Consider the following 22,617-nt stretch of genomic DNA (forward strand, 5'->3'; position numbering starts at 1 on the left):
GTAAGTTGATAAGAAAAACAATGTTAGTGGTAATTTTGAACCATTTCTATACAATCACTCAGCATGAAATACTCAACAAAAGGACACCTGGCATTCAAAATTGATATGAAAATGAAATAAAACTAAGCGTTTTGAACTGAGATAGAGAAAGAGACTGAGAGAGAAAGATGTAAATAATGATAAATTACTGATTATATTACTCCACTGCTGCCGGATATATAAAGAATAAATCATAAACTTTCTTAAGTACGCAGAAATATTTATATTTCTCTGTACTTAAGAAAGTTTATGATTTTTTTCTTTGCAGCAAAGCAGTGGATCAAGCAGTTCAGCTTACCAGAAATATTTATATTTCTGTGTAATTAAGATTATATGTATGCATTTGTGAGGGCCTGCGGTCTGTTGACCCTGTGAGTTATGCTGCTGGTCAGAGTGAATCACACACACAGCGCCAAAACACAGCACCTGCACTGTGTCCCACACCATTATATTTAACACACACAGAGCGCAACACAAGAGACTAAGCTAAGTTCTCCACTTTCCTGAACTTCAGCCTTGAACCGTGCAGGCAAAAAACTCAACAACTTTCAGATAAATAACCTAAATAGCACATAATAGCAAAACACGTCCAGCAATGAGCAGTTGCAGTCTGGCCAACACACAGTTTCAGAAACTACATAAGCAAGTCTAATATGAGATTATTTAAAATTCAACACAGTTTAGGTGCGTGTGTGAAGATTTAGGCATGCAGGTGGCTCAGTGTTAAATGATGGAGTACAGACTTTCATTATTGGTTAGCTACATTAGCTTTGTAGCTGCAGGGCAAAACTAAAGAAGCAAACCTCAAACGCCAAACATGTCTTGGGACAAAAAGGGAGAAGCTGTGTCAATTTAATTGTTCACCAAACTGTTTAATGGAGAGGACCTGCGGTCACTTTCTACCACCGGTATTGAGTGAAGTACGTGACGTATGGTACTATGCAAACATCAGAGACCGTTTCACAGTGAAAGTATAGACAGAAACCTGTGGATTTTTTCAGGTCTGAAGCAAGAGTGGAGCTTGATTTCTCTCCAATCTCTCAAAGATGAAGAAAACAGTTTTTCTGATGACAAAAGTTTTGGTGGTCTATGAAGTTTTGTCAAGTTATGAGGACTCTCTCACTTTCTCTGCATCTTTTAATCATTGCTTGAATATCAGCTTTTGGCAAGTCCTGTTATTTCACTCCATTTCCTCTGACTTTCCTCTTACTTATGTAAGCAGATTATCTTATATATAAACTCTTCAGAATCACATTTCATGTAGTTCATCATTTAAAATGAAATGATAGTTATTAAGTAGTTATTTATAATGATTATGAATTGTTTGTAAGTAACCAAATACACGTTTAATATTAAGTTTTATATTTTACTAGCTATGCATTATGAGTCAAATAAAACTAATCTAAATAATTATGAATGACTTAATGATGTGTTCAATAATTAACAAATAATCTAATTAATTTTTATTTTTTTGTGTCACTGAGTAAATGGTTAGCAACTCAAATGGAAGCACTTGTATATTGTCACTGTCAGGAAAAAAAGAAAAATGTGAAAATGCATTTATATAATTATTAGCAATCATGAATTAATTATAACATACTGTTTGCTATTTATTAGGGCCTGTTATAATAAAATGTACTCAAAATGGTTCCTTTGTCTATATTCCATTACTCCTCCAGTTATGCTAGTATATTTAGTACCTGCGTGCGGGAGACTGTGGTCTGATCTGCACCAGTATGAAGCCCAGGCTCTGCAGGTACTGAACGTATTGCTGCAGGAAGGTGTGTGAGAGCTCCTGCAGCCACGGCTCCTCTTTTAGCCGCACATCTGCCGAGTCTGTGCTCAAACTGCGCTCTCTTACCGAGGCGGCAGAGTCACTGGAGCGATGACGCTTCTGTGCGAGAGAGAGAGAGAGAGAGCGAGAGCGAGAGCGAGAGAGAGAGAGAGAGAGAGAGAGAGAGAGAGAGAGAGAGAGAGATGCATTTTCTTTTTTTGTTATGAAAAATTAAAAAAAAAGTGGCAATTTGAAATATTAAAAATGATCTTCAGAGAGGGGCACCCAGCATGTCTCAGTGAAAAATGGAAATGTGCATGCAGAAGAGGGAATGCCAAGCGTCAGCTAGAGGGGTATAAAGCTCCAGCATTGAGCTGCAGCAATTTAACTGCATTTTCTGTAATGATGAGCACCATCCAATACCTTCAGGATGAGCCAGAGTTTGTGTTCCAGAAGAAACTATCCAATATCAGCATATTAGAAAAGCACACAATACAACCTCTGCAGCAAACTATTAAAAAAAGTATAGTACAACATGCAAAAGTCTGGATGTGCTTCCATATGCAAAGTCTCAGAACTCAATTAACTCATTAGGACTTGTCAAGAAAGTTGTCAGCTGATGACGACACCTGAAAGAATTTTCTCACTTTTAAAACTTTGTGCTAACACTCACACTCTCCTCTAAGCAGTTGGCTGAGGATCTGAAAATGTAGTCATGCCTACAAAGCAGCAGAAGGCTATGCAAGGCAAAAAAATACATCAAAGTGCTTTTCACTATCTGATATGTCATTAAGAAATGGGAGTAAAGTAAACCTGTGGAAATCAAGGCCAGACCTGGAAGACCAAGAAAACTCTCAGAATGCATGTACGCAGGTCAGAAAGGCAAAGCAGAGCCCCATATGAAAGCAGAAGGTGTATCAGGAGTGGTGGTTGAGTGGTGGTGCTGTGCTGAATTGCTTGCACAAACATAACTTAGTCAACTTACTTGCAACCTAATCACAAAAGTCAACTTTAAAACTTTAATAAACCACAGGCATTTAGGAAAAACAGACAAGTAAAAAAGAACTCTTTGGACTTTGAAATTGGGTTTGTATAAAGATAGAGAAACAGATAGAGACAATGAATGGGGAAGAGAAAGAAAGTATGGGTTAGAGACCTTCGCTAGTGGCTGAACTATCAGCTCCTCCTGGATCTGCTTTCTGAAGACGGGGTCGAACAGCAGCGGAGTGGCGCAGTAATGAACCAGCCGAGACGACTGCTTCAGGGTGTCCAGATCAGCCACCTGCACACATACACACACAATGATCAGTATCAGTATCAATAATAATAAAGAGACGCTGCACTCCACTACGGATGTGTTCTGAGTTAGTCTGTTTAAAAAAATCCCAGTACCCTCCTTTTCCATGATTGCATTTCAAAACTCTTTTAACATGTCCTGGTCAGGTTCGACCAGGTTTCACCACTTAGAAGTGTGTCTCACCTACATTACACAACTGGACACTTGCAGCAAAAGCGGGTTTGGGGACAGCAGTAAAGCTGTTCAAAACCAGACATTTTTGAGCCAATTCCATACAGTAATATCGACTCTAAATACTTAGACACAGAGGAGGTATATCAGGCAAGTTGAAATTTGGAGAGCTATCACTAGCCAAATTAATTTAGCTGATGTGGCTGGCTGAATACTACTCCATTCTCAGCTGTCAACTCCTTTAGGTGGGTAGATGTTTTGGCGCTGGGAATGTTGTATATACTTGTAAGCCAATTTATTACACATTTTCCAGTCTGGCTAAAGCAGAATACAGTGAGACTATAAACATGTTTGTTATGGAAGGATCTGTTATCAATACAGACTGTCCCAAATAAGGGTGCACAACTCCTACTTTAGAAAAGTAAAACATTTGTTGAAATTTATGCTTGATGCTAAATTTCTGAGCAACACCAGTGCTGTCAGGTTTACACTATTTTCAGCAAAAATAAGTTATTTCCCTTTTTTCCTTCTTCTCAGTTAACTAGACATCCAAATATGCAGTACACTAAAACAATACTTTCAGACAATGTATTTCGGAAATAACTTTAACTTAAGACTGTAGTTTTATGTCCTTCAAAGGGTATATAATGAAAAATATATGAAACAGCAGCCTACATCAATGCTATGGGGGAAGCAAGTTCCAGAATACTAACTAAGCAGTAACTACTGTGCAACAGAGAAAAACTGCAACAGCAAATGCCTTTAACTAGCAGCAGAGAACTGAGAAGCAGTAAACATTTGGGCAAAAACGTATAAGCCCATCTGAGGAGCGGTAAGGAACACCAGCTGGGTTAAAGTCTGAATGTATGAAAATGAGGAGGAATAAGGTTGTGGAACATTGAGCTGTTCATCCCTCCTTGCTCTCAGAGCTGCTGTGAAGATCTAAAATCAAGGGCTAGGATCTTCTATGATAGGAGCTATGCTACATCGCTAATGCAGACTTGAAAGCTGAAATTCTCTTTGTCTCTTGCAAGACCTTCTGCAACATCTTTTGAACTTACAGATATAGCCATACGTTCAGTTTTGATATACTCTGTTGGGAAATCCTTTATTCATTTTGTTTGAAAATTATTACATTCAGTCTGTGTGCTTCAGTAAAAACACACACTTTGAACTGAGGAAAGTCTCAGATAATGGTTTTGTGGACAGCTGGACAATTGTGAGTGACGCTAATTACCAAACTCTGTGAACCTATGACAGGAGCAGTTTCTCGTTTATCAAAAGTCTCAAAGGATCTTCGCACCTTTTCTGCGGTGACTGCTTTCCAATGTCTTGCTGCCAACTAAAAAGAACAGGTCTTGCGTTACCTAATCAAACCCCACAGGAGATACGGTGACTGTTTTGATCTCAGCCAGTTGGCTAAGAATTCATTTGGCTATATTAGACCCGCACAGACAGAATTGGTTTTCAGCATAATTAATACGCAAAGGGGTAACTTTACCATATTAGCTGCTTCAACACTACAGCTGCAGATTTAATTGTTTCAGTGTTTAATTGTTTCAAAACTGTGATTGCTCAATGGAGACATGGCATAATAGAGGCTCTTTAAATTTCTCTAGCTCCCATCAAAACTTGAAGCACATTTTAAAAATTAAATAGAGACTGTCACCATTACTTGATTAAATTTGATTACTCAATTTAATCACAGATTAAAATATCAGTGAATTGGTAGCAAGTAACCAGCAGCTTGTATGATCACAATGCATATTTTAAATTCTTCTACTGCCTAATTATATGCACACAGATACACTCACTATGTAATGTACCACACCTAAATTATATATTTTATATATACATCCATATATATATATATATATATATATATATATATATACATACACACACACACACACACACACACACACACACACACACACACACACACATACACAATATCTCACAAAAGTGAATACAACCCTCACATTTCTGCAAATATTTTATCTTTTCATGAGACAATACCATATAAATGAATCTTGTATATAACTTAAAGTAGTCAGTGTACAGCTTGTACAGCAGTATAGATGTACTGTCCTGTGAAAATAACACACAGCCATTAATGTCTAAATAGCTGGCAACTACTCAATGACTTTGACTGACAACCCACCAATTAGTATCAAGCACACAGGGACTCTTGTACTAACAGAGCCCGGCATCAAACATACTGTTAGCAAAAGATACATTTTGAAATACTAGCATGTGATTTTCCACCACCAAATCATCACAGACTCACAATGCAAAACACATGGCTTGATTAGCCTGACTCTTTTCAATTATACTGCAAATCCAGAAGTCAGTTAAGCTTCTTTAAAAGCAGGATTATTACAGTCTTACCTGTATTAGGGTAAGCATTTTTTGCTTGCATTTGATTCACTATGTGAATAGAGCTGATTATTTTATATAAATTAACACAACAACCAACTTACTGCCAGAGAGATACCTAATGACAGTGTCAATATCTTTATATAAAACAGTATTAAGGCCAAAGACAGACTCATAGAGGTACTTTTTTGCATATGGAGTCATGGTGTGATATTTATAATTAAACATTTTTGCCAAGTTTCACAACTGAGCCAAACTGTTATTAAAAGCAGTTGCAATAATTGGACTGCTTTAGTGAGCATTAATCATATTTTTTAGAAACTGACTTTCTTTTTCCCTCATAGACTTTTATAGTTTAAAAAAATCCTTTTTTACTCCTCTGATTCATAATCACAATTTCTAATCATTACACAATAAGTAATCTGTTTCATATAAAGGCCAGCTTTATAAAAGTCTTTTCATAAGCCACCCTACTGGTAACGCAGCAGGTGTTCGCTGTTTTTATTAGGCTTATAAGGAACCTGATTAGTTAATTTAGCAAGAAACTGAGTAAGTCATCACACAGGGTTTGTTTGTTTTTTGTTTCAATTTACACTGAATATGAGTGTGTGTGTGTGTGTGTGTGTGTGTGTGTGTGTGTGTGTCTGTGTCTGTGTGTATATATATATATATATATATATATATATATATATATATATATATATATATAAATAAACACTCAAAATATGATTTTCTAAGTTTTCTAAGCACACATCTTAAAGAAAACACATGTGTTTAACATACAATTATAGTTTAAAACATAAAATGTGACCTGTGAGAAAGTTTTGGGACTTTGTATTTTATATATGTATATACACATTTTTTTAATAAATGCATTTTAAAAAATAATTTAATAAATAGAAACTGTGCAGAAAATGTTATATTTAAAACTGTAGTTGATGAGTTAACTTTTTTTTTTTTTTTTTTAACTTAGAAAATTGGCCAAATGCAATTTGACAGACACTTAGTAATCAATAAGCCATAATTTACCAGAGGGTGTTTAAACTTTAGCGTATGACTACATACATATACTACAGGTAAAAAGTTTTAAAGGAGCAGAAGCTTTGTGAACAATAACAGAGCCCAACTGATATACTGAGATACCACTCGCAGTTTTTTATTGGTATCAGCAAAAATATCACAGACAATTACCAATTATCTTTTGTAACCAGCACTCGTGTATAACAGTAACACTGGCTGAACAGGTGAATCTAGATACAAAACACTGTCCTGTTTTTTGCTAATTCACAGTACAAACACCACAAAAGCTACTGTCAATAGCAAACATTACTGGTTATACGATTTTTTAGCACCTTAAAATTGGTATTAACGTCAGCCAGAAACCAGTCATACTGACGGGAGCTGAAATAAAGTGAATTTTTTTCCCTTTCCACTAGTTTTCACTGCAGTTTTCTCATCTACTTTTGAGTTCCACTGTGTCTCCAATTTCACTGCTGTACTGAGGACAGTCAGTTGCACTGGCTGAATGCACCATGTGTGAAGGAAGAAGGCATAAATCCTTGTCATGTCTACATGGTTATTTTGATTCGCTAAAAGAAAATGACTGGCTGGTATGTGAAATATAATCCCAAGCCCTTTCTCAAGACAGGAAGGCAGAATCCATTTCTGTTGCTTTGCCATGGACCATAGATCCTGTCTGCTCTGTCTTTTCTACTGTGATTAAGGGCTTTCACTATTTATATTATGTTAGTAATCAAAAAATGTACGGATTATTTGATAGCTAAAACAAGAAATCTTCAGAAACACTCCAAAGATAGTAAGCCTTCAGTAAGATAGTAAGCCTTCAGTAAGATAGTAAGCCTTCAGTAAGTTAGTAAGCCTTCAGTAAGATAGTAAGCCTTCAGTAAGTTAGTAAGCCTTCAGTAAGTTAGTAAGCCTTCAGTAAGATAGTAAGCCTTCAGTAAGATAGTAAGCCTTCAGTAAGATAGTAAGCCTTCAGTAAGTTAGTAAGCCTTCAGTAAGATAGTAAGCCTTCAGTAAGATAGTAAGCCTTCAGCAAGATAGTAAGCCTTCAGTAAGATAGTAAGCCTTCAGTAAGATAGTAAGACTTCAGTAAGTTAGTAAGCCTTCAGTAAGATAGTAAGACTTCAGTAAGATAGTAAGACTTCAGTAAGATAGTAAGCCTTCAGTAAGATAGTAAGCCTTCAGTAAGATAGTAAGCCTTCAGTAAGATAGTAAGACTTCAGTAAGTTAGTAAGCCTTCAGTAAGATAGTAAGCCTTCAGTAAGATAGTAAGACTTCAGTAAGTTAGTAAGCCTTCAGTAAGATAGTAAGCCTTCAGTAAGATAGTAAGCCTTCAGTAAGATAGTAAGACTTCAGTAAGTTAGTAAGCCTTCAGTAAGATAGTAAGACTTCAGTAAGATAGTAAGACTTCAGTAAGATAGTAAGCCTTCAGTAAGATAGTAAGCCTTCAGTAAGATAGTAAGCCTTCAGTAAGATAGTAAGACTTCAGTAAGTTAGTAAGCCTTCAGTAAGATAGTAAGCCTTCAGTAAGATAGTAAGCCTTCAGTAAGTTAGTAAGCCTTCAGTAAGTTAGTAAGCCTTCAGTAAGATAGTAAGCCTTCAGTAAGATAGTAAGCCTTCAGTAAGATAGTAAGCCTTCAGTAAGATAGTAAGACTTCAGTAAGATAGTAAGCCTTCAGTAAGATAGTAAGACTTCAGTAAGTTAGTAAGCCTTCAGTAAGTTAGTAAGCCTTCAGTAAGTTAGTAAGCCTTCAGTAAGATAGTAAGCCTTCAGTAAGATAGTAAGCCTTCAGTAAGATAGTAAGCCTTCAGTAAGATAGTAAGCCTTCAGTAAGTTAGTAAGCCTTCAGTAAGATAGTAAGCCTTCAGTAAGATAGTAAGCCTTCAGTAAGATAGTAAGCCTTCAGTAAGATAGTAAGACTTCAGTAAGATAGTAAGACTTCAGTAAGTTAGTAAGCCTTCAGTAAGTTAGTAAGCCTTCAGTAAGTTAGTAAGACTTCAGTAAGATAGTAAGCCTTCAGTAAGATAGTAAGCCTTCAGTAAGATAGTAAGCCTTCAGTAAGATAGTAAGACTTCAGTAAGTTAGTAAGCCTTCAGTAAGTTAGTAAGCCTTCAGTAAGATAGTAAGACTTCAGTAAGATAGTAAGACTTCAGTAAGTTAGTAAGCCTTCAGTAAGATAGTAAGACTTCAGTAAGTTAGTAAGACTTCAGTGAGATAGTAAGCCTTCAGTAAGATAGTAAGACTTCAGTAAGTTAGTAAGCCTTCAGTAAGATAGTAAGACTTCAGTAAGTTAGTAAGCCTTCAGTAAGATAGTAAGCCTTCAGTAAGTTAGTAAGCCTTCAGTAAGATAGTAAGCCTTCAGTAAGATAGTAAGCCTTCAGTAAGATAGTAAGCCTTCAGTAAGATAGTAAGACTTCAGTAAGATAGTAAGCCTTCAGTAAGATAGTAAGCCTTCAGTAAGATAGTAAGACTTCAGTAAGTTAGTAAGCCTTCAGTAAGATAGTAAGCCTTCAGTAAGATAGTAAGACTTCAGTAAGATAGTAAGACTTCAGTAAGTTAGTAAGCCTTCAGTAAGTTAGTAAGCCTTCAGTAAGTTAGTAAGACTTCAGTAAGATAGTAAGCCTTCAGTAAGATAGTAAGCCTTCAGTAAGATAGTAAGACTTCAGTAAGTTAGTAAGCCTTCAGTAAGTTAGTAAGCCTTCAGTAAGATAGTAAGACTTCAGTAAGATAGTAAGACTTCAGTAAGTTAGTAAGCCTTCAGTAAGATAGTAAGACTTCAGTAAGTTAGTAAGACTTCAGTGAGATAGTAAGCCTTCAGTAAGATAGTAAGACTTCAGTAAGTTAGTAAGCCTTCAGTAAGATAGTAAGACTTCAGTAAGTTAGTAAGCCTTCAGTAAGATAGTAAGCCTTCAGTAAGTTAGTAAGCCTTCAGTAAGATAGTAAGCCTTCAGTAAGTTAGTAAGCCTTCAGTAAGATAGTAAGACTTCAGTAAGATAGTAAGACTTCAGTAAGTTAGTAAGCCTTCAGTAAGATAGTAAGCCTTCAGTAAGTTAGTAAGCCTTCAGTAAGATAGTAAGACTTCAGTAAGATAGTAAGCCTTCAGTAAGTTAGTAAGCCTTCAGTAAGATAGTAAGCCTTCAGTAAGATAGTAAGCCTTCAGTAAGTTAGTAAGACTTCAGTAAGATAGTAAGACTTCAGTAAGATAGTAAGCCTTCAGTAAGATAGTAAGCCTTCAGTAAAATAGTAAGCCTTCAGTAAGATAGTAAGCCTTCAGTAAGTTAGTAAGCCTTCAGTAAGATAGTAAGACTTCAGTAAGATAGTAAGCCTTCAGTAAGTTAGTAAGCCTTCAGTAAGATAGTAAGCCTTCAGTAAGTTAGTAAGCCTTCAGTAAGATAGTAAGCCTTCAGTAAGTTAGTAAGCCTTCAGTAAGATAGTAAGCCTTCAGTAAGATAGTAAGCCTTCAGTAAGTTAGTAAGCCTTCAGTAAGTTAGTAAGCCTTCAGTAAGATAGTAAGCCTTCAGTAAGTTAGTAAGCCTTCAGTAAGATAGTAAGCCTTCAGTAAGTTAGTAAGCCTTCAGTAAGATAGTAAGCCTTCAGTAAGATAGTAAGACTTCAGTAAGTTAGTAAGCCTTCAGTAAGATAGTAAGCCTTCAGTAAGTTAGTAAGCCTTCAGTAAGATAGTAAGCCTTCAGTAAGATAGTAAGCCTTCAGTAAGATAGTAAGACTTCAGTAAGTTAGTAAGCCTTCAGTAAGATAGTAAGCCTTCAGTAAGATAGTAAGCCTTCAGTAAGATAGTAAGCCTTCAGTAAGTTAGTAAGCCTTCAGTAAGATAGTAAGCCTTCAGTAAGATAGTAAGCCTTCAGTAAGTTAGTAAGACTTCAGTAAGATAGTAAGACTTCAGTAAGTTAGTAAGCCTTCAGTAAGATAGTAAGACTTCAGTAAGATAGTAAGCCTTCAGTAAGTTAGTAAGCCTTCAGTAAGTTAGTAAGACTTCAGTAAGTTAGTAAGCCTTCAGTAAGTTAGTAAGCCTTCAGTAAGTTAGTAAGCCTTCAGTAAGATAGTAAGCCTTCAGTAAGTTAGTAAGACTTCAGTAAGATAGTAAGCCTTCAGTAAGATAGTAAGCCTTCAGTAAGTTAGTAAGCCTTCAGTAAGATAGTAAGCCTTCAGTAAGTTAGTAAGCCTTCAGTAAGTTAGTAAGCCTTCAGTAAGTTAGTAAGCCTTCAGTAAGTTAGTAAGCCTTCAGTAAGTTAGTAAGCCTTCAGTAAGATAGTAAGCCTTCAGTAAGATAGTAAGCCTTCAGTAAGTTAGTAAGCCTTCAGTAAGATAGTAAGCCTTCAGTAAGATAGTAAGCCTTCAGTAAGATAGTAAGCCTTCAGTAAGATAGTAAGCCTTCAGTAAGATAGTAAGACTTCAGTAAGATAGTAAGACTTCAGTAAGATAGTAAGACTTCAGTAAGTTAGTAAGCCTTCAGTAAGATAGTAAGACTTCAGTAAGTTAGTAAGACTTCAGTAAGTTAGTAAGCCTTCAGTAAGTTAGTAAGCCTTCAGTAAGATAGTAAGCCTTCAGTAAGATAGTAAGACTTCAGTAAGTTAGTAAGCCTTCAGTAAGATAGTAAGACTTCAGTAAGATAGTAAGCCTTCAGTAAGTTAGTAAGCCTTCAGTAAGATAGTAAGCCTTCAGTAAGTTAGTAAGCCTTCAGTAAGATAGTAAGCCTTCAGTAAGTTAGTAAGCCTTCAGTAAGATAGTAAGACTTCAGTAAGATAGTAAGCCTTCAGTAAGATAGTAAGCCTTCAGTAAGTTAGTAAGCCTTCAGTAAGATAGTAAGCCTTCAGTAAGTTAGTAAGCCTTCAGTAAGATAGTAAGCCTTCAGTAAGATAGTAAGCCTTCAGTAAGATAGTAAGCCTTCAGTAAGATAGTAAGCCTTCAGTAAGTTAGTAAGACTTCAGTAAGATAGTAAGACTTCAGTAAGATAGTAAGCCTTCAGTAAGATAGTAAGCCTTCAGTAAGTTAGTAAGCCTTCAGTAAGATAGTAAGCCTTCAGTAAGTTAGTAAGCCTTCAGTAAGATAGTAAGACTTCAGTAAGATAGTAAGACTTCAGTAAGATAGTAAGCCTTCAGTAAGTTAGTAAGACTTCAGTAAGTTAGTAAGCCTTCAGTAAGATAGTAAGACTTCAGTAAGATAGTAAGCCTTCAGTAAGATAGTAAGACTTCAGTAAGATAGTAAGCCTTCAGTAAGATAGTAAGACTTCAGTAAGATAGTAAGCCTTCAGTAAGTTAGTAAGCCTTCAGTAAGTTAGTAAGCCTTCAGTAAGTTAGTAAGCCTTCAGTAAGATAGTAAGCCTTCAGTAAGATAGTAAGCCTTCAGTAAGTTAGTAAGACTTCAGTAAGATAGTAAGCCTTCAGTAAGATAGTAAGACTTCAGTAAGTTAGTAAGCCTTCAGTAAGTTAGTAAGCCTTCAGTAAGTTAGTAAGCCTTCAGTAAGATAGTAAGCCTTCAGTAAGATAGTAAGCCTTCAGTAAGTTAGTAAGCCTTCAGTAAGTTAGTAAGCCTTCAGTAAGATAGTAAGCCTTCAGTAAGATAGTAAGCCTTCAGTAAGTTAGTAAGCCTTCAGTAAGATAGTAAGACTTCAGTAAGTTAGTAAGCCTTCAGTAAGTTAGTAAGACTTCAGTAAGATAGTAAGCCTTCAGTAAGTTAGTAAGACTTCAGTAAGATAGTAAGACTTCAGTAAGTTAGTAAGCCTTCAGTAAGATAGTAAGCCTTCAGTAAGATAGTAAGACTTCAGTAAGTTAGTAAGCCTTCAGTAAGATAGTAAGACTTCAGTAAGTTAGTAAGCCTTCAGTAAGATAGTAAGCCTTCAGTAAGATAGTAAGCCTTCAGTAAGTTAGTAAGCCTTCAGTAAGATAGTAAGCCTTCAGTAAGTTAGTAAGCCTTCAGTAAGATAGTAAGACTTCAGTAAGTTAGTAAGCCTTCAGTAAGATAGTAAGACTTCAGTAAGTTAGTAAGCCTTCAGTAAGTTAGTAAGCCTTCAGTAAGTTAGTAAGACTTCAGTAAGTTAGTAAGCCTTCAGTAAGTTAGTAAGCCTTCAGTAAGTTAGTAAGCCTTCAGTAAGATAGTAAGACTTCAGTAAGATAGTAAGACTTCAGTAAGTTAGTAAGCCTTCAGTAAGTTAGTAAGCCTTCAGTAAGATAGTAAGCCTTCAGTAAGTTAGTAAGACTTCAGTAAGATAGTAAGCCTTCAGTAAGTTAGTAAGCCTTCAGTAAGTTAGTAAGCCTTCAGTAAGATAGTAAGACTTCAGTAAGTTAGTAAGACTTCAGTAAGATAGTAAGACTTCAGTAAGTTAGTAAGCCTTCAGTAAGATAGTAAGCCTTCAGTAAGATAGTAAGCCTTCAGTAAGATAGTAAGACTTCAGTAAGTTAGTAAGCCTTCAGTAAGATAGTAAGCCTTCAGTAAGATAGTAAGCCTTCAGTAAGATAGTAAGCCTTCAGTAAGATAGTAAGCCTTCAGTAAGTTAGTAAGACTTCAGTAAGATAGTAAGCCTTCAGTAAGTTAGTAAGCCTTCAGTAAGATAGTAAGCCTTCAGTAAGATAGTAAGCCTTCAGTAAGTTAGTAAGCCTTCAGTAAGTTAGTAAGACTTCAGTAAGATAGTAAGCCTTCAGTAAGATAGTAAGACTTCAGTAAGTTAGTAAGCCTTCAGTAAGTTAGTAAGACTTCAGTAAGATAGTAAGCCTTCAGTAAGATAGTAAGACTTCAGTAAGTTAGTAAGCCTTCAGTAAGTTAGTAAGCCTTCAGTAAGATAGTAAGACTTCAGTAAGATAGTAAGACTTCAGTAAGTTAGTAAGCCTTCAGTAAGATAGTAAGACTTCAGTAAGTTAGTAAGCCTTCAGTAAGATAGTAAGCCTTCAGTAAGTTAGTAAGCCTTCAGTAAGTTAGTAAGCCTTCAGTAAGATAGTAAGACTTCAGTAAGTTAGTAAGACTTCAGTAAGATAGTAAGCCTTCAGTAAGATAGTAAGACTTCAGTAAGTTAGTAAGACTTCAGTAAGTTAGTAAGCCTTCAGTAAGTTAGTAAGACTTCAGTAAGTTAGTAAGCCTTCAGTAAGTTAGTAAGCCTTCAGTAAGTTAGTAAGCCTTCAGTAAGATAGTAAGCCTTCAGTAAGATAGTAAGCCTTCAGTAAGTTAGTAAGCCTTCAGTAAGTTAGTAAGCCTTCAGTAAGATAGTAAGCCTTCAGTAAGTTAGTAAGCCTTCAGTAAGTTAGTAAGCCTTCAGTAAGATAGTAAGCCTTCAGTAAGTTAGTAAGCCTTCAGTAAGATAGTAAGACTTCAGTAAGTTAGTAAGCCTTCAGTAAGATAGTAAGACTTCAGTAAGTTAGTAAGCCTTCAGTAAGATAGTAAGCCTTCAGTAAGTTAGTAAGCCTTAAGTAAGTTAGTAAGCCTTCAGTAAGATAGTAAGCCTTCAGTAAGATAGTAAGCCTTCAGTAAGATAGTAAGACTTCAGTAAGTTAGTAAGCCTTCAGTAAGATAGTAAGACTTGTAAGTAAGTGAGACCTCGATCTGACACACAATAACCATTCTTTTCACCCAGCTATAAGCCAGGGTCTTGTTAGTCATGCAAATTAGATGTGTCTGATGCATCTGAAGACTGTGACGGATGATGTCTGTGTAAGTATCACGGTTCTAATACAGCCTGTGATGGATCTGCCCTGTAACATCCATCCTGCTTGTGCAGTGTGCAACACTGATGCTATCACTCACAACCTACAGGCATGGAAATGGCTGGCTGATGGCGGTCCTGGGGTCAGCAGCCGTAAAGTTTGGTAAAAGCCTGCTAAAAAGCCTGAAACACAGCAGACAGTACTGCACTGAGCTTAAACAAAATCTCACTCACACAGCAAAAGAAACTGTGTCCAAAACACTGTAGCACTTTTCTTATGCACCCCATCTCATTAAACTGTCATACTCCACTGTGGTACTGTGTGTGTGTGTACGCCTGTGGGAGACACACACACACACACACACACACACACACATACACAGTGTAGTGAAACAAGAAAAAAACATGGCTAATCTACAGGACTTTATTAAGAGGTTTTTTTCTCCACAAAATCTCTACGTTGCATTTTAGGGCTCACACAACAAAGTCGTGTCATCATTGTGCTGCCACTGTCATGCCCGCTTTGCTGCATGAACATTTTTCTTCTGAGCATTGACCAGATCGTCTATAAATTCCAAGGTCAAGCAGAAGCCAGAACAGGACTATTACTACAAGCAAGCTAACACTCCTGCACACTGAATTAACATCAGACAGAAAACCTCACCAACATACCCCACACAAACCAGCAAGCTTTATCAAGTGTGGTAGTCAAGTTGCTTTGGTAGGTTTAGCCTACAGTTTAGCTGGTGTATATAATAATGTTGAAGTTTAATAGAAGACTTTCATTCATGCAGTGTTATTTCAGTGCACAGGCATGTTAGCTTGCTTGTACCACGTGTGTATTATTATTATTCATGCTTCCTGTAGGTATCATCATTCATATTTTGACTGCTAAGCATACTTATAATTCAGATGACCCCATGACAGTTGGAGGTGTGAGTGGGGTTGGAACGCGCCAGGATAAAACATATCAGTTATGATGGCTGCTACAGAATGACACTCAACTTCAGAGGTCTAACTCGTCTCACAGTTTAAGATACTGACACAGCTTTTCCTATAGGAATGAAAGGATATGTACGCCTCTTATTTAACACACTAGCAACATCCTAGCAACCACCCTGGATTCCACAGCATTCATTTAGCAAAACCCTAACAACATATATGAAGACCACAGCATCTACCTAACAACACCCTATCAATCACCAGTAATACCATAGCAACCACATAACAAAACCAATAACCTAGCAACCACCAGAAATGTCAGGGCAACAACATAGGAACCCTCTAAGAACTGACAAAATACCTTGAAATAAACATCTTGCCAAACTTAGTAATACCACAGAATTGCTTAAGATGTAAAGTCACTCTTCATTTTCTCCAGGAAATGCACTTTTTCTAGTTTAAAATGTGAAAAGTTTGGTTCCTGAGGTTAGGGATACTCTCACCATGCTCTGTAACAGGCCTGTTCGAATGAAGGAGTGTTCATTATTGGGGCAGGGATGGCGAGAGCTTCAGTCATGAAGGCAGCTTAACAAACTAGTGTTTCAAAAGAAAGAGTGACTAAAGTGATGTCTGCATCAAGATCCATTTTTGGATCCACCCAAGTGTGGTCAAAAGCACACAGTCAATGAACACAATGCTTGTGCACTGCACTAATATGTAAGGAAAAAGAGCAGAACAGCTGTTAAGCTGACTGAGAATGTCAATGCAGGAAGTGATCAGACTGTGTCAGCATAAACAGTCCATCCACAACTAAATGAAGAGGAATATGATAGTAGGGTTCCAATGCTTGAACCCTCATAAGAAAGAAGAATCAGCAATCGGGAGTTCAGTGGTGCAAAAACCACAGATGCTGGCAAAAATGTCATATGGTCAGATGAGTCATTCTTTACCATATGCTCCATGTTAGCAAGTGCATGTTTACACCAAGAGAAGAGAATAGGCCAAAACCCTATGGGGGGGTCCAGTGATCACTGTTAACCCAAGATGAAACATTTATATTGTGATAGGACAGGAAGGGGCACTGAATGGTATGATGTGTAAGAAAATGATGTAAATCCCATGTTATTGCCTTAAAAAATTGTGAGAGACCAAAATGTCAGGCAGCACTCATCACTTCCACTATCAAAACAGCAGTTGAGGGAATATCTTTTGGAGGAATGGCATTCACCCAGTATAGTTCCAGAGATTGGTATAATTTATAATAAACTGGCCCAACATCTTACAGACACCTTAACATCGTGTAAGCCATTTACCTCAGCAGCGCCTGTATTGTTAGTTATGAATATATCATTTGTAAAAATGCAAATAAAATAAAGCAGTAAAAAGCGACAAGAATTTCTTATTTTGAAAAAAGTAGTTGATATCTTGCAAGACAGTTAGATGAACAAAAGTTCAGTTCCAGATGTCTCCTGGACGTCCCCAGTCATCATGGAGGTTTGTTAAATTCCACCAGCACACTTGATTTAACATGTGAAGTACTGACTAATCAAACCAGTTATTGGATGATAACTACAATTAATACAGGGTTGCCACAGGATGATAATTGGAAAGGTTTAAACTAATGTATTGGCATATGCAAAATCACTAGTTGCTGTATTAATATTATTAGCATTTATTCTAATATTAGTGATTATCTGAGCAAGTGTAAAGGTGTCTAAAGGTGTAAGGTCTCTAAAATTTTTGCACAGTACTGTATATTTAATGCACCTAGGACACAGTATTATTACATACAGGCACTTCCACATATATATATATATATATATATATAATACAATACATGTATCTATTTATACATTTATGTATTACAAATATGTATTATTTGACCCCACATCCTTAAAAGATATACAAACAAAACTATGGGTGTGTGTATGTGTGTATACAGTGCTGTGTGTCTGGGCATGATGAGCTGTTGCAGTAGCACCAAAGAAAATCACATGCTGGAGGTGTGATGGAGAATACTGATCACAGATTATCTCTCAGTCTTGCACACACACACACACACACACACACACACACACACACACACACACACACACAGACACACAGACACACAGACACACAGACACACACAGACACACACAGACACACACAGACACACACACACACAAAATCTCTCTGACACAAAACTGAAATGCAGTTTTCAGCAGATCTTTAGTGCTGGGTCATTTCTCTTAACACTGTGAAGTATCTAATGTGAGTTTGACTGTGACAGAAAGTGAGTTTCCCTCACAGCCTCTGCAGCAGGAACCAGCAGGTAGCGCCCCAAAGGACTAAAGCCTACAGGGGCTACTCTACTAAATGCACAGTACAGAACCACACTGAGTGGCGAAAAGGTCACAGTAGGGGACTTACAGAGATAGGCATGTTGGACTGGGCTGATCTCTGCTGCCACGTCACAAACAAGTTCTCGATCTTCAACTGCTTCTCCAGCTCTGTAATAACAATAATAATAAATGATAATAATACTTGCTGTTTTTTATATTCATTAATGTAGTGTAACCCAAGATCATATCAACATCATATTATATGCATTCACATTAGTCATATTGCTTTTCAGTTTTTTTTTTCAATAGCAATCTTCCTGCAATACAGAGCCATCATGGCAAAAGATCATTAGCTTGGAACAACGGATTAGATGAGAAGGTGAAAATGGGCATTACGCGAGAATCTCAAATTTTCTGACATTCCTCTTTGTGTGCACACACATCACACAGGCATATTGATGCAGCAGCTTACACTCATGCTTTCAGCTTGAGTGAATCTTTTGCGTCCATACACCTGCGTGATGCGTGTACACGTGGAGAGGAGTCAGATTCTGCCAGTGAGACAGAATTCAGCACAACATCTGCAAAGAACATCAGAAGAAAAGAACCATGTTGACTTAGAAGTTTTATGTTTTTTTTGCCCAATTTTCTCCCCAATTTAGTCGTTTCCAATTCAACCGGCAAGTTAGGACCCCAATCACACAGTGCTATCAACGCTAGGAGGGTGAAGGCTAGCACACACAACTGTGCTCTCTTGGGCTTGCGGCTACGGATGGCTGCAGCATCACCAGGGATCGAACTCGCGATCTCCTGATGATGTTTCTTTGCATGCTAGCCAGAAATGGGACTGATGTTACATGACTTTTGTCATCTGGAAAAACCACAAAACTTCTTGAGACACAGGGATAACACAGATAAGGTTACAGCATATGTTGCAGTCTTGCATAAATAACACTGGTAAAGATTTACACTCTGTGCTGTCACATGTTTACCGTTTTCCCATTAGAAATGAGTCTGTCTTGTATCCTTTTATCTCTTGCCAACAAGTAAAAGCCAGCCCTAGATTTACTCTTGTCCCGTCTTTTGCTTGTTTACTCTGTCTTTCTCTCTTCCGCGCTTCATTCAACAATGTTATTCAGTCTTTTGGCCGCCTCTGCCATGATGTCCACGCTCAGGAATACTGAGCTAGCTTCTTACAGCTGGCTTGTTGTTGATGTGTGATGTGGTGCTGTAAAATATTACGCAGTTCTCATGAGAAGTCTCAAAGTTACATAGTACTAAAGCTGGCATTTCTAGCTCAGAGTGTCAATGACAGAGAGCCATTCTCCCTATTATAAGTTGTACCATCAAAATGATTTTGCAGTTGTTATTTTAAGATAAAAGTATTGCATATTGTATTATTCTAAGGCCATATATGAAAGTATTTGATTTGTGATCTGATTTGAAAGTACCAGATTTGTGTGTCCACACAGCTCTGAAACATTCAGGCAAAAAATCAGATGTGTGACTCTTCAGCCATATCAGCCAATATGGATGTAGTGCAGAATCGACACTACCCAAGAAGTGGTATAAACAGCTGATTAAGCCACAGTGGCTGAAAAGGGGTTCCCTAAAAACTTCTGGGTTATGTTATGTAAGATGTTCAAGTGAGGAAAAAAAAAGTTGTTAATAATGTCTCAAAAAAGAACATATGCATCAGGTGCCAAAGAAAAGGAAAATGTAGAAAATAAAGCATTCGCCGATTCCTTTGTTTGCTTTTTTTAAAAATAAAAAACTACTAATTATGTAGGTTTTCTCTTATCCTAAATGTTGTTGATCAGCCATGTTTTACTTATAGCCCACTCACTACCCTGGGCAAACTGTACGCCCAAATCACACCCCTGCCTCAAAATGTGTCAAGTTGTTAAGTAATCTCAAACAGACTTGCTAATGTGATTGTGCATGACATACTGTTGTCTATAAAGAAAAGTAAAATACAGACCAAATTCAGGCTTCATTATGACTGCGACTGTCTTTTTTTTAACTATTCAATGCAATTTTCCCTGCTTCACTACGATAACTAGACACTAAAATGAACAACATGGAATTAGGCCAAACACAACAGCACTGTTGTGGTTGTTGTGGTTTCATTTTCCTGGTCTGCAGAAAAGTACCTACTCTGTTGTAGAACTTAAGAAATCCTGAAACTATTGCTTAAGAACTAAAATTAACCCTGGTTTATCTGGTGGAAACAAACATGAAAATTCCTGAGTCCCTGAAATGCTTCCTGCAGTGGAACCATGCCTTAAGAGATGTGTGTGGGAACAGTGTGTATGCATGAAGACTCACCTCGGCGCTCTGCAGCTTTGACCTCCAGTAACTGAGCTCCATGTCGGGCTACAATGTCTGCTCCTTCTTGATTGGCTAGCAGGCGTCCTGCACTCACGTCCCTAAGAGCCTCATCAAAGGGCATGAGGTCAGCAGGGAAGGGTAGGGGGGCCAGCACACGGGCACTGCCCAATCGAGTGGGGTCTTTACTGGGCACAGGGGGCACAGATACACGCAACAGAGCTTCAGCCTCCATAGAGGAGTTCAGAAATGGGTTAGGCTCCTAGAGAGAGAGAGAGAGAGAGAGAGAGAGAGAGAGAGAGAGAAAGAGAGAGAGAGAGAGAGAGAGAGAAAGAGAAAGAGAGAGAGAGAGAGAGAGAAAGAGAGAGAGAAAGAGAGAGAGAGAGAGAGAGAGAGAGAAAGAGAAAGAGAGAGAGAGAGAGAGAGAGAGAGAGAGAGAGAGAGAGAGAGAGAGAGAGAAAGAGAAAGAGAAAGAGAGAGAGAGAGAGAGAGAGAGAGAGAAAGAGAGAGAGAGAGAGAGAGAGAGAGAGAGAGAGAGAGAGAGAGAGAGAGAGAAAGAGAAAGAGAGAAAGAGAGAGAGAGAGAGAGAGAGAAAGAGAGAGAGAGAGAGAGAGAGGGAACAGAAGACAGAGACAGACTGACTCATTGCAATATTTTAAATAAGGATAAGTAATCAGATCACATGGTTTGTCAGAATGAGTACATAAGAAATGCTAATTGAGCGCAGATTTTTAAAAGCTACTACAAGACCCAGAGGAATGCAGAGAATCAGCTCTGGCCTTCCCATCCTCAACTCCCTTTCATGTAAATGATTGAAGTCTCCTTTTCAAAGAGCATCTCTGAAACACACAGCTTTTCCACTGTTAACCCTTCAGCAGCCAAACGCTAACAGAGTTTTTTTTAATTCAACTTCAGGAACATCGAAAGAGATGCTGTGCATGAAATCTAGTACTACAGACTACACACTACATGCTATACTTACAATAAGTATAGTGCTATAATGAGTGTGGAACTGACTTAAAACTAAGCACTCTGCAACATCTAAATGTTTGATAAAGGAAAAGTAGGCCTGTCACAACTATTACATAACTCAATCGCAGTTATTAGAGCTGACAGTTCTTAGCTTTGACAGTTTGCAACAAACAATGTAAACTGCGTGTACTTTTAACTGTTGGGTTGAAAGCAGGACCACATTCGTGAGGCATGTCACTGAGTCTCACAAAACAAAAGTTATAACCTCTGACTGATACTGTAACATCTTTAGAGAGCAGCAGTGAGAAATATGTTTGAGCTTCTTTTCCGTCATTATTTGGAAACTACTAAGTATCAACATCAAAAAAAAAAGTAAAAGGTAAAAATAAATAAAAAGTAAATAAAAAGTTAAAAAGTTTGGCCACCTTAGACTTATACTTTAATAGTTGGCTACAATGGAAAAACAATTCTATCAAAATTTATTTATATGGCAATTCATTATCAGTGAAAATTACAATCTTGACAGGTCCATGGAAAAGTTCTAACTCTTGAGCTTCTATAAGCTTTTAAAATTTTTATTTATCTCAGTCCAACGTTTACACACTAAAATAAAAGAAAATCCTTTTTCTTAGTATCTTAGTTTCTTAGTCACACCCCTCATAATGTTTTGAGATTTTGTGAATGAACTGTGTCCAGTATTTTTGCACTTTTAGTGTATATTATCTAGCTTCTTGACTAGTTGACACTTGGCATTAGGCACGGTGACCTTCAGTTCATCATGCGGCTGATCCAGAGCGTCCCATTTTATTAACAATGCCTATATAAGCTGTGTGCAACTGAATACCTGCATTAGCAGTGAGTGCAGCTTAAAGTAGCTGAATTCCCTGATTGAAAGGGGTGTTTGATATTTTGAACATGTCATTTTTGCATGTGGGTCCATAATGTCCTAGTTTAGAGCATAACCATGCAATTTCAGATGTAACCTGGAGACAGAAGAGAGAAAGATGGAGCTTCCCGCTCGACAGACAGTTCGTTATCTCTCTTCATTAGGCCTAAGCACCATGTTCAACTCAAGCTAACATGGCTGCTTCCATTCAGGCATCCAATTAAGAAACCCTGTGTCTGACCCAGCACATATTCAGAACAGGATTACATGCTTCGCACGGAAACGGAACAGGAGTACAGGCAGCTTACAGGCTCTTATGCTTATGGGATGCCTGCTATGTCATCCCAGCATAACCTTTATACCCTAACTGTGCCACTTGTGGGAACTTTTGGGCGAGTTAGTGTACGGCACAATGGCCAAAGTACTGCAGGGTGACTTGGAGGCCTCAGAGGATGTATGAGGGTTGGAGATATGCTGGATAAAGGCAGTCCAGATGACCCAGCAATACTGAACCTTATACCCATGTGCCAAAGCTGTGTTTGGTTGAGTTAGGGGTTAGCCAAAGGCTAACTAGCGCATGGACGCTTCCTCCTGGGAGTCTGACAGATGATTGGCAGCTAGGGCAAATTTTCTGCAGCGCTGGATCTGCCTTCTGTCGCTGCTTGTTAGCGGAAGAGTGATTAAACGAGTGAAACCATCGACGAGGAAAAAAAAATCCAGAAAGGACTGCGCTATTTTTCCTTCAGGCATGGTATGCATGTTTCGTTTCATTTCTTCTTCAGTGGCAGTGTTAGAAATGTTCATCATCATAGCTCATTACGCTAAGAAGACCA

At 37.6% G+C, this 22,617-nt stretch overlaps 1 protein-coding gene across 5 annotated transcripts in view; it reads right to left on the reverse strand.

Moving 5' to 3' along the window:
• The window catches only part of szt2 (SZT2 subunit of KICSTOR complex), a 152,215-nt gene that overhangs the window by 24,892 nt on the left and 104,706 nt on the right, over positions 1-22,617 (reverse strand). For all 5 annotated transcript variants that reach the window (XM_037535139.1, XM_037535140.1, XM_037535137.1 and 2 more), the window contains 4 exons: positions 19,927-20,188; positions 17,687-17,766; positions 2,970-3,095; positions 1,740-1,933 (listed from right to left, as the gene is read on the reverse strand). In XM_037535139.1, the coding sequence (XP_037391036.1) occupies positions 1,740-1,933; positions 2,970-3,095; positions 17,687-17,766; positions 19,927-20,188 (662 nt within the window). The remainder of the gene's footprint in view (positions 1-1,739; positions 1,934-2,969; positions 3,096-17,686; positions 17,767-19,926; positions 20,189-22,617) is intronic.

Source organism: Pygocentrus nattereri, chromosome 26 (assembly GCF_015220715.1).
Source record: "Pygocentrus nattereri isolate fPygNat1 chromosome 26, fPygNat1.pri, whole genome shotgun sequence".
Classification (NCBI taxonomy): domain Eukaryota; kingdom Metazoa; phylum Chordata; class Actinopteri; order Characiformes; family Serrasalmidae; genus Pygocentrus; species Pygocentrus nattereri.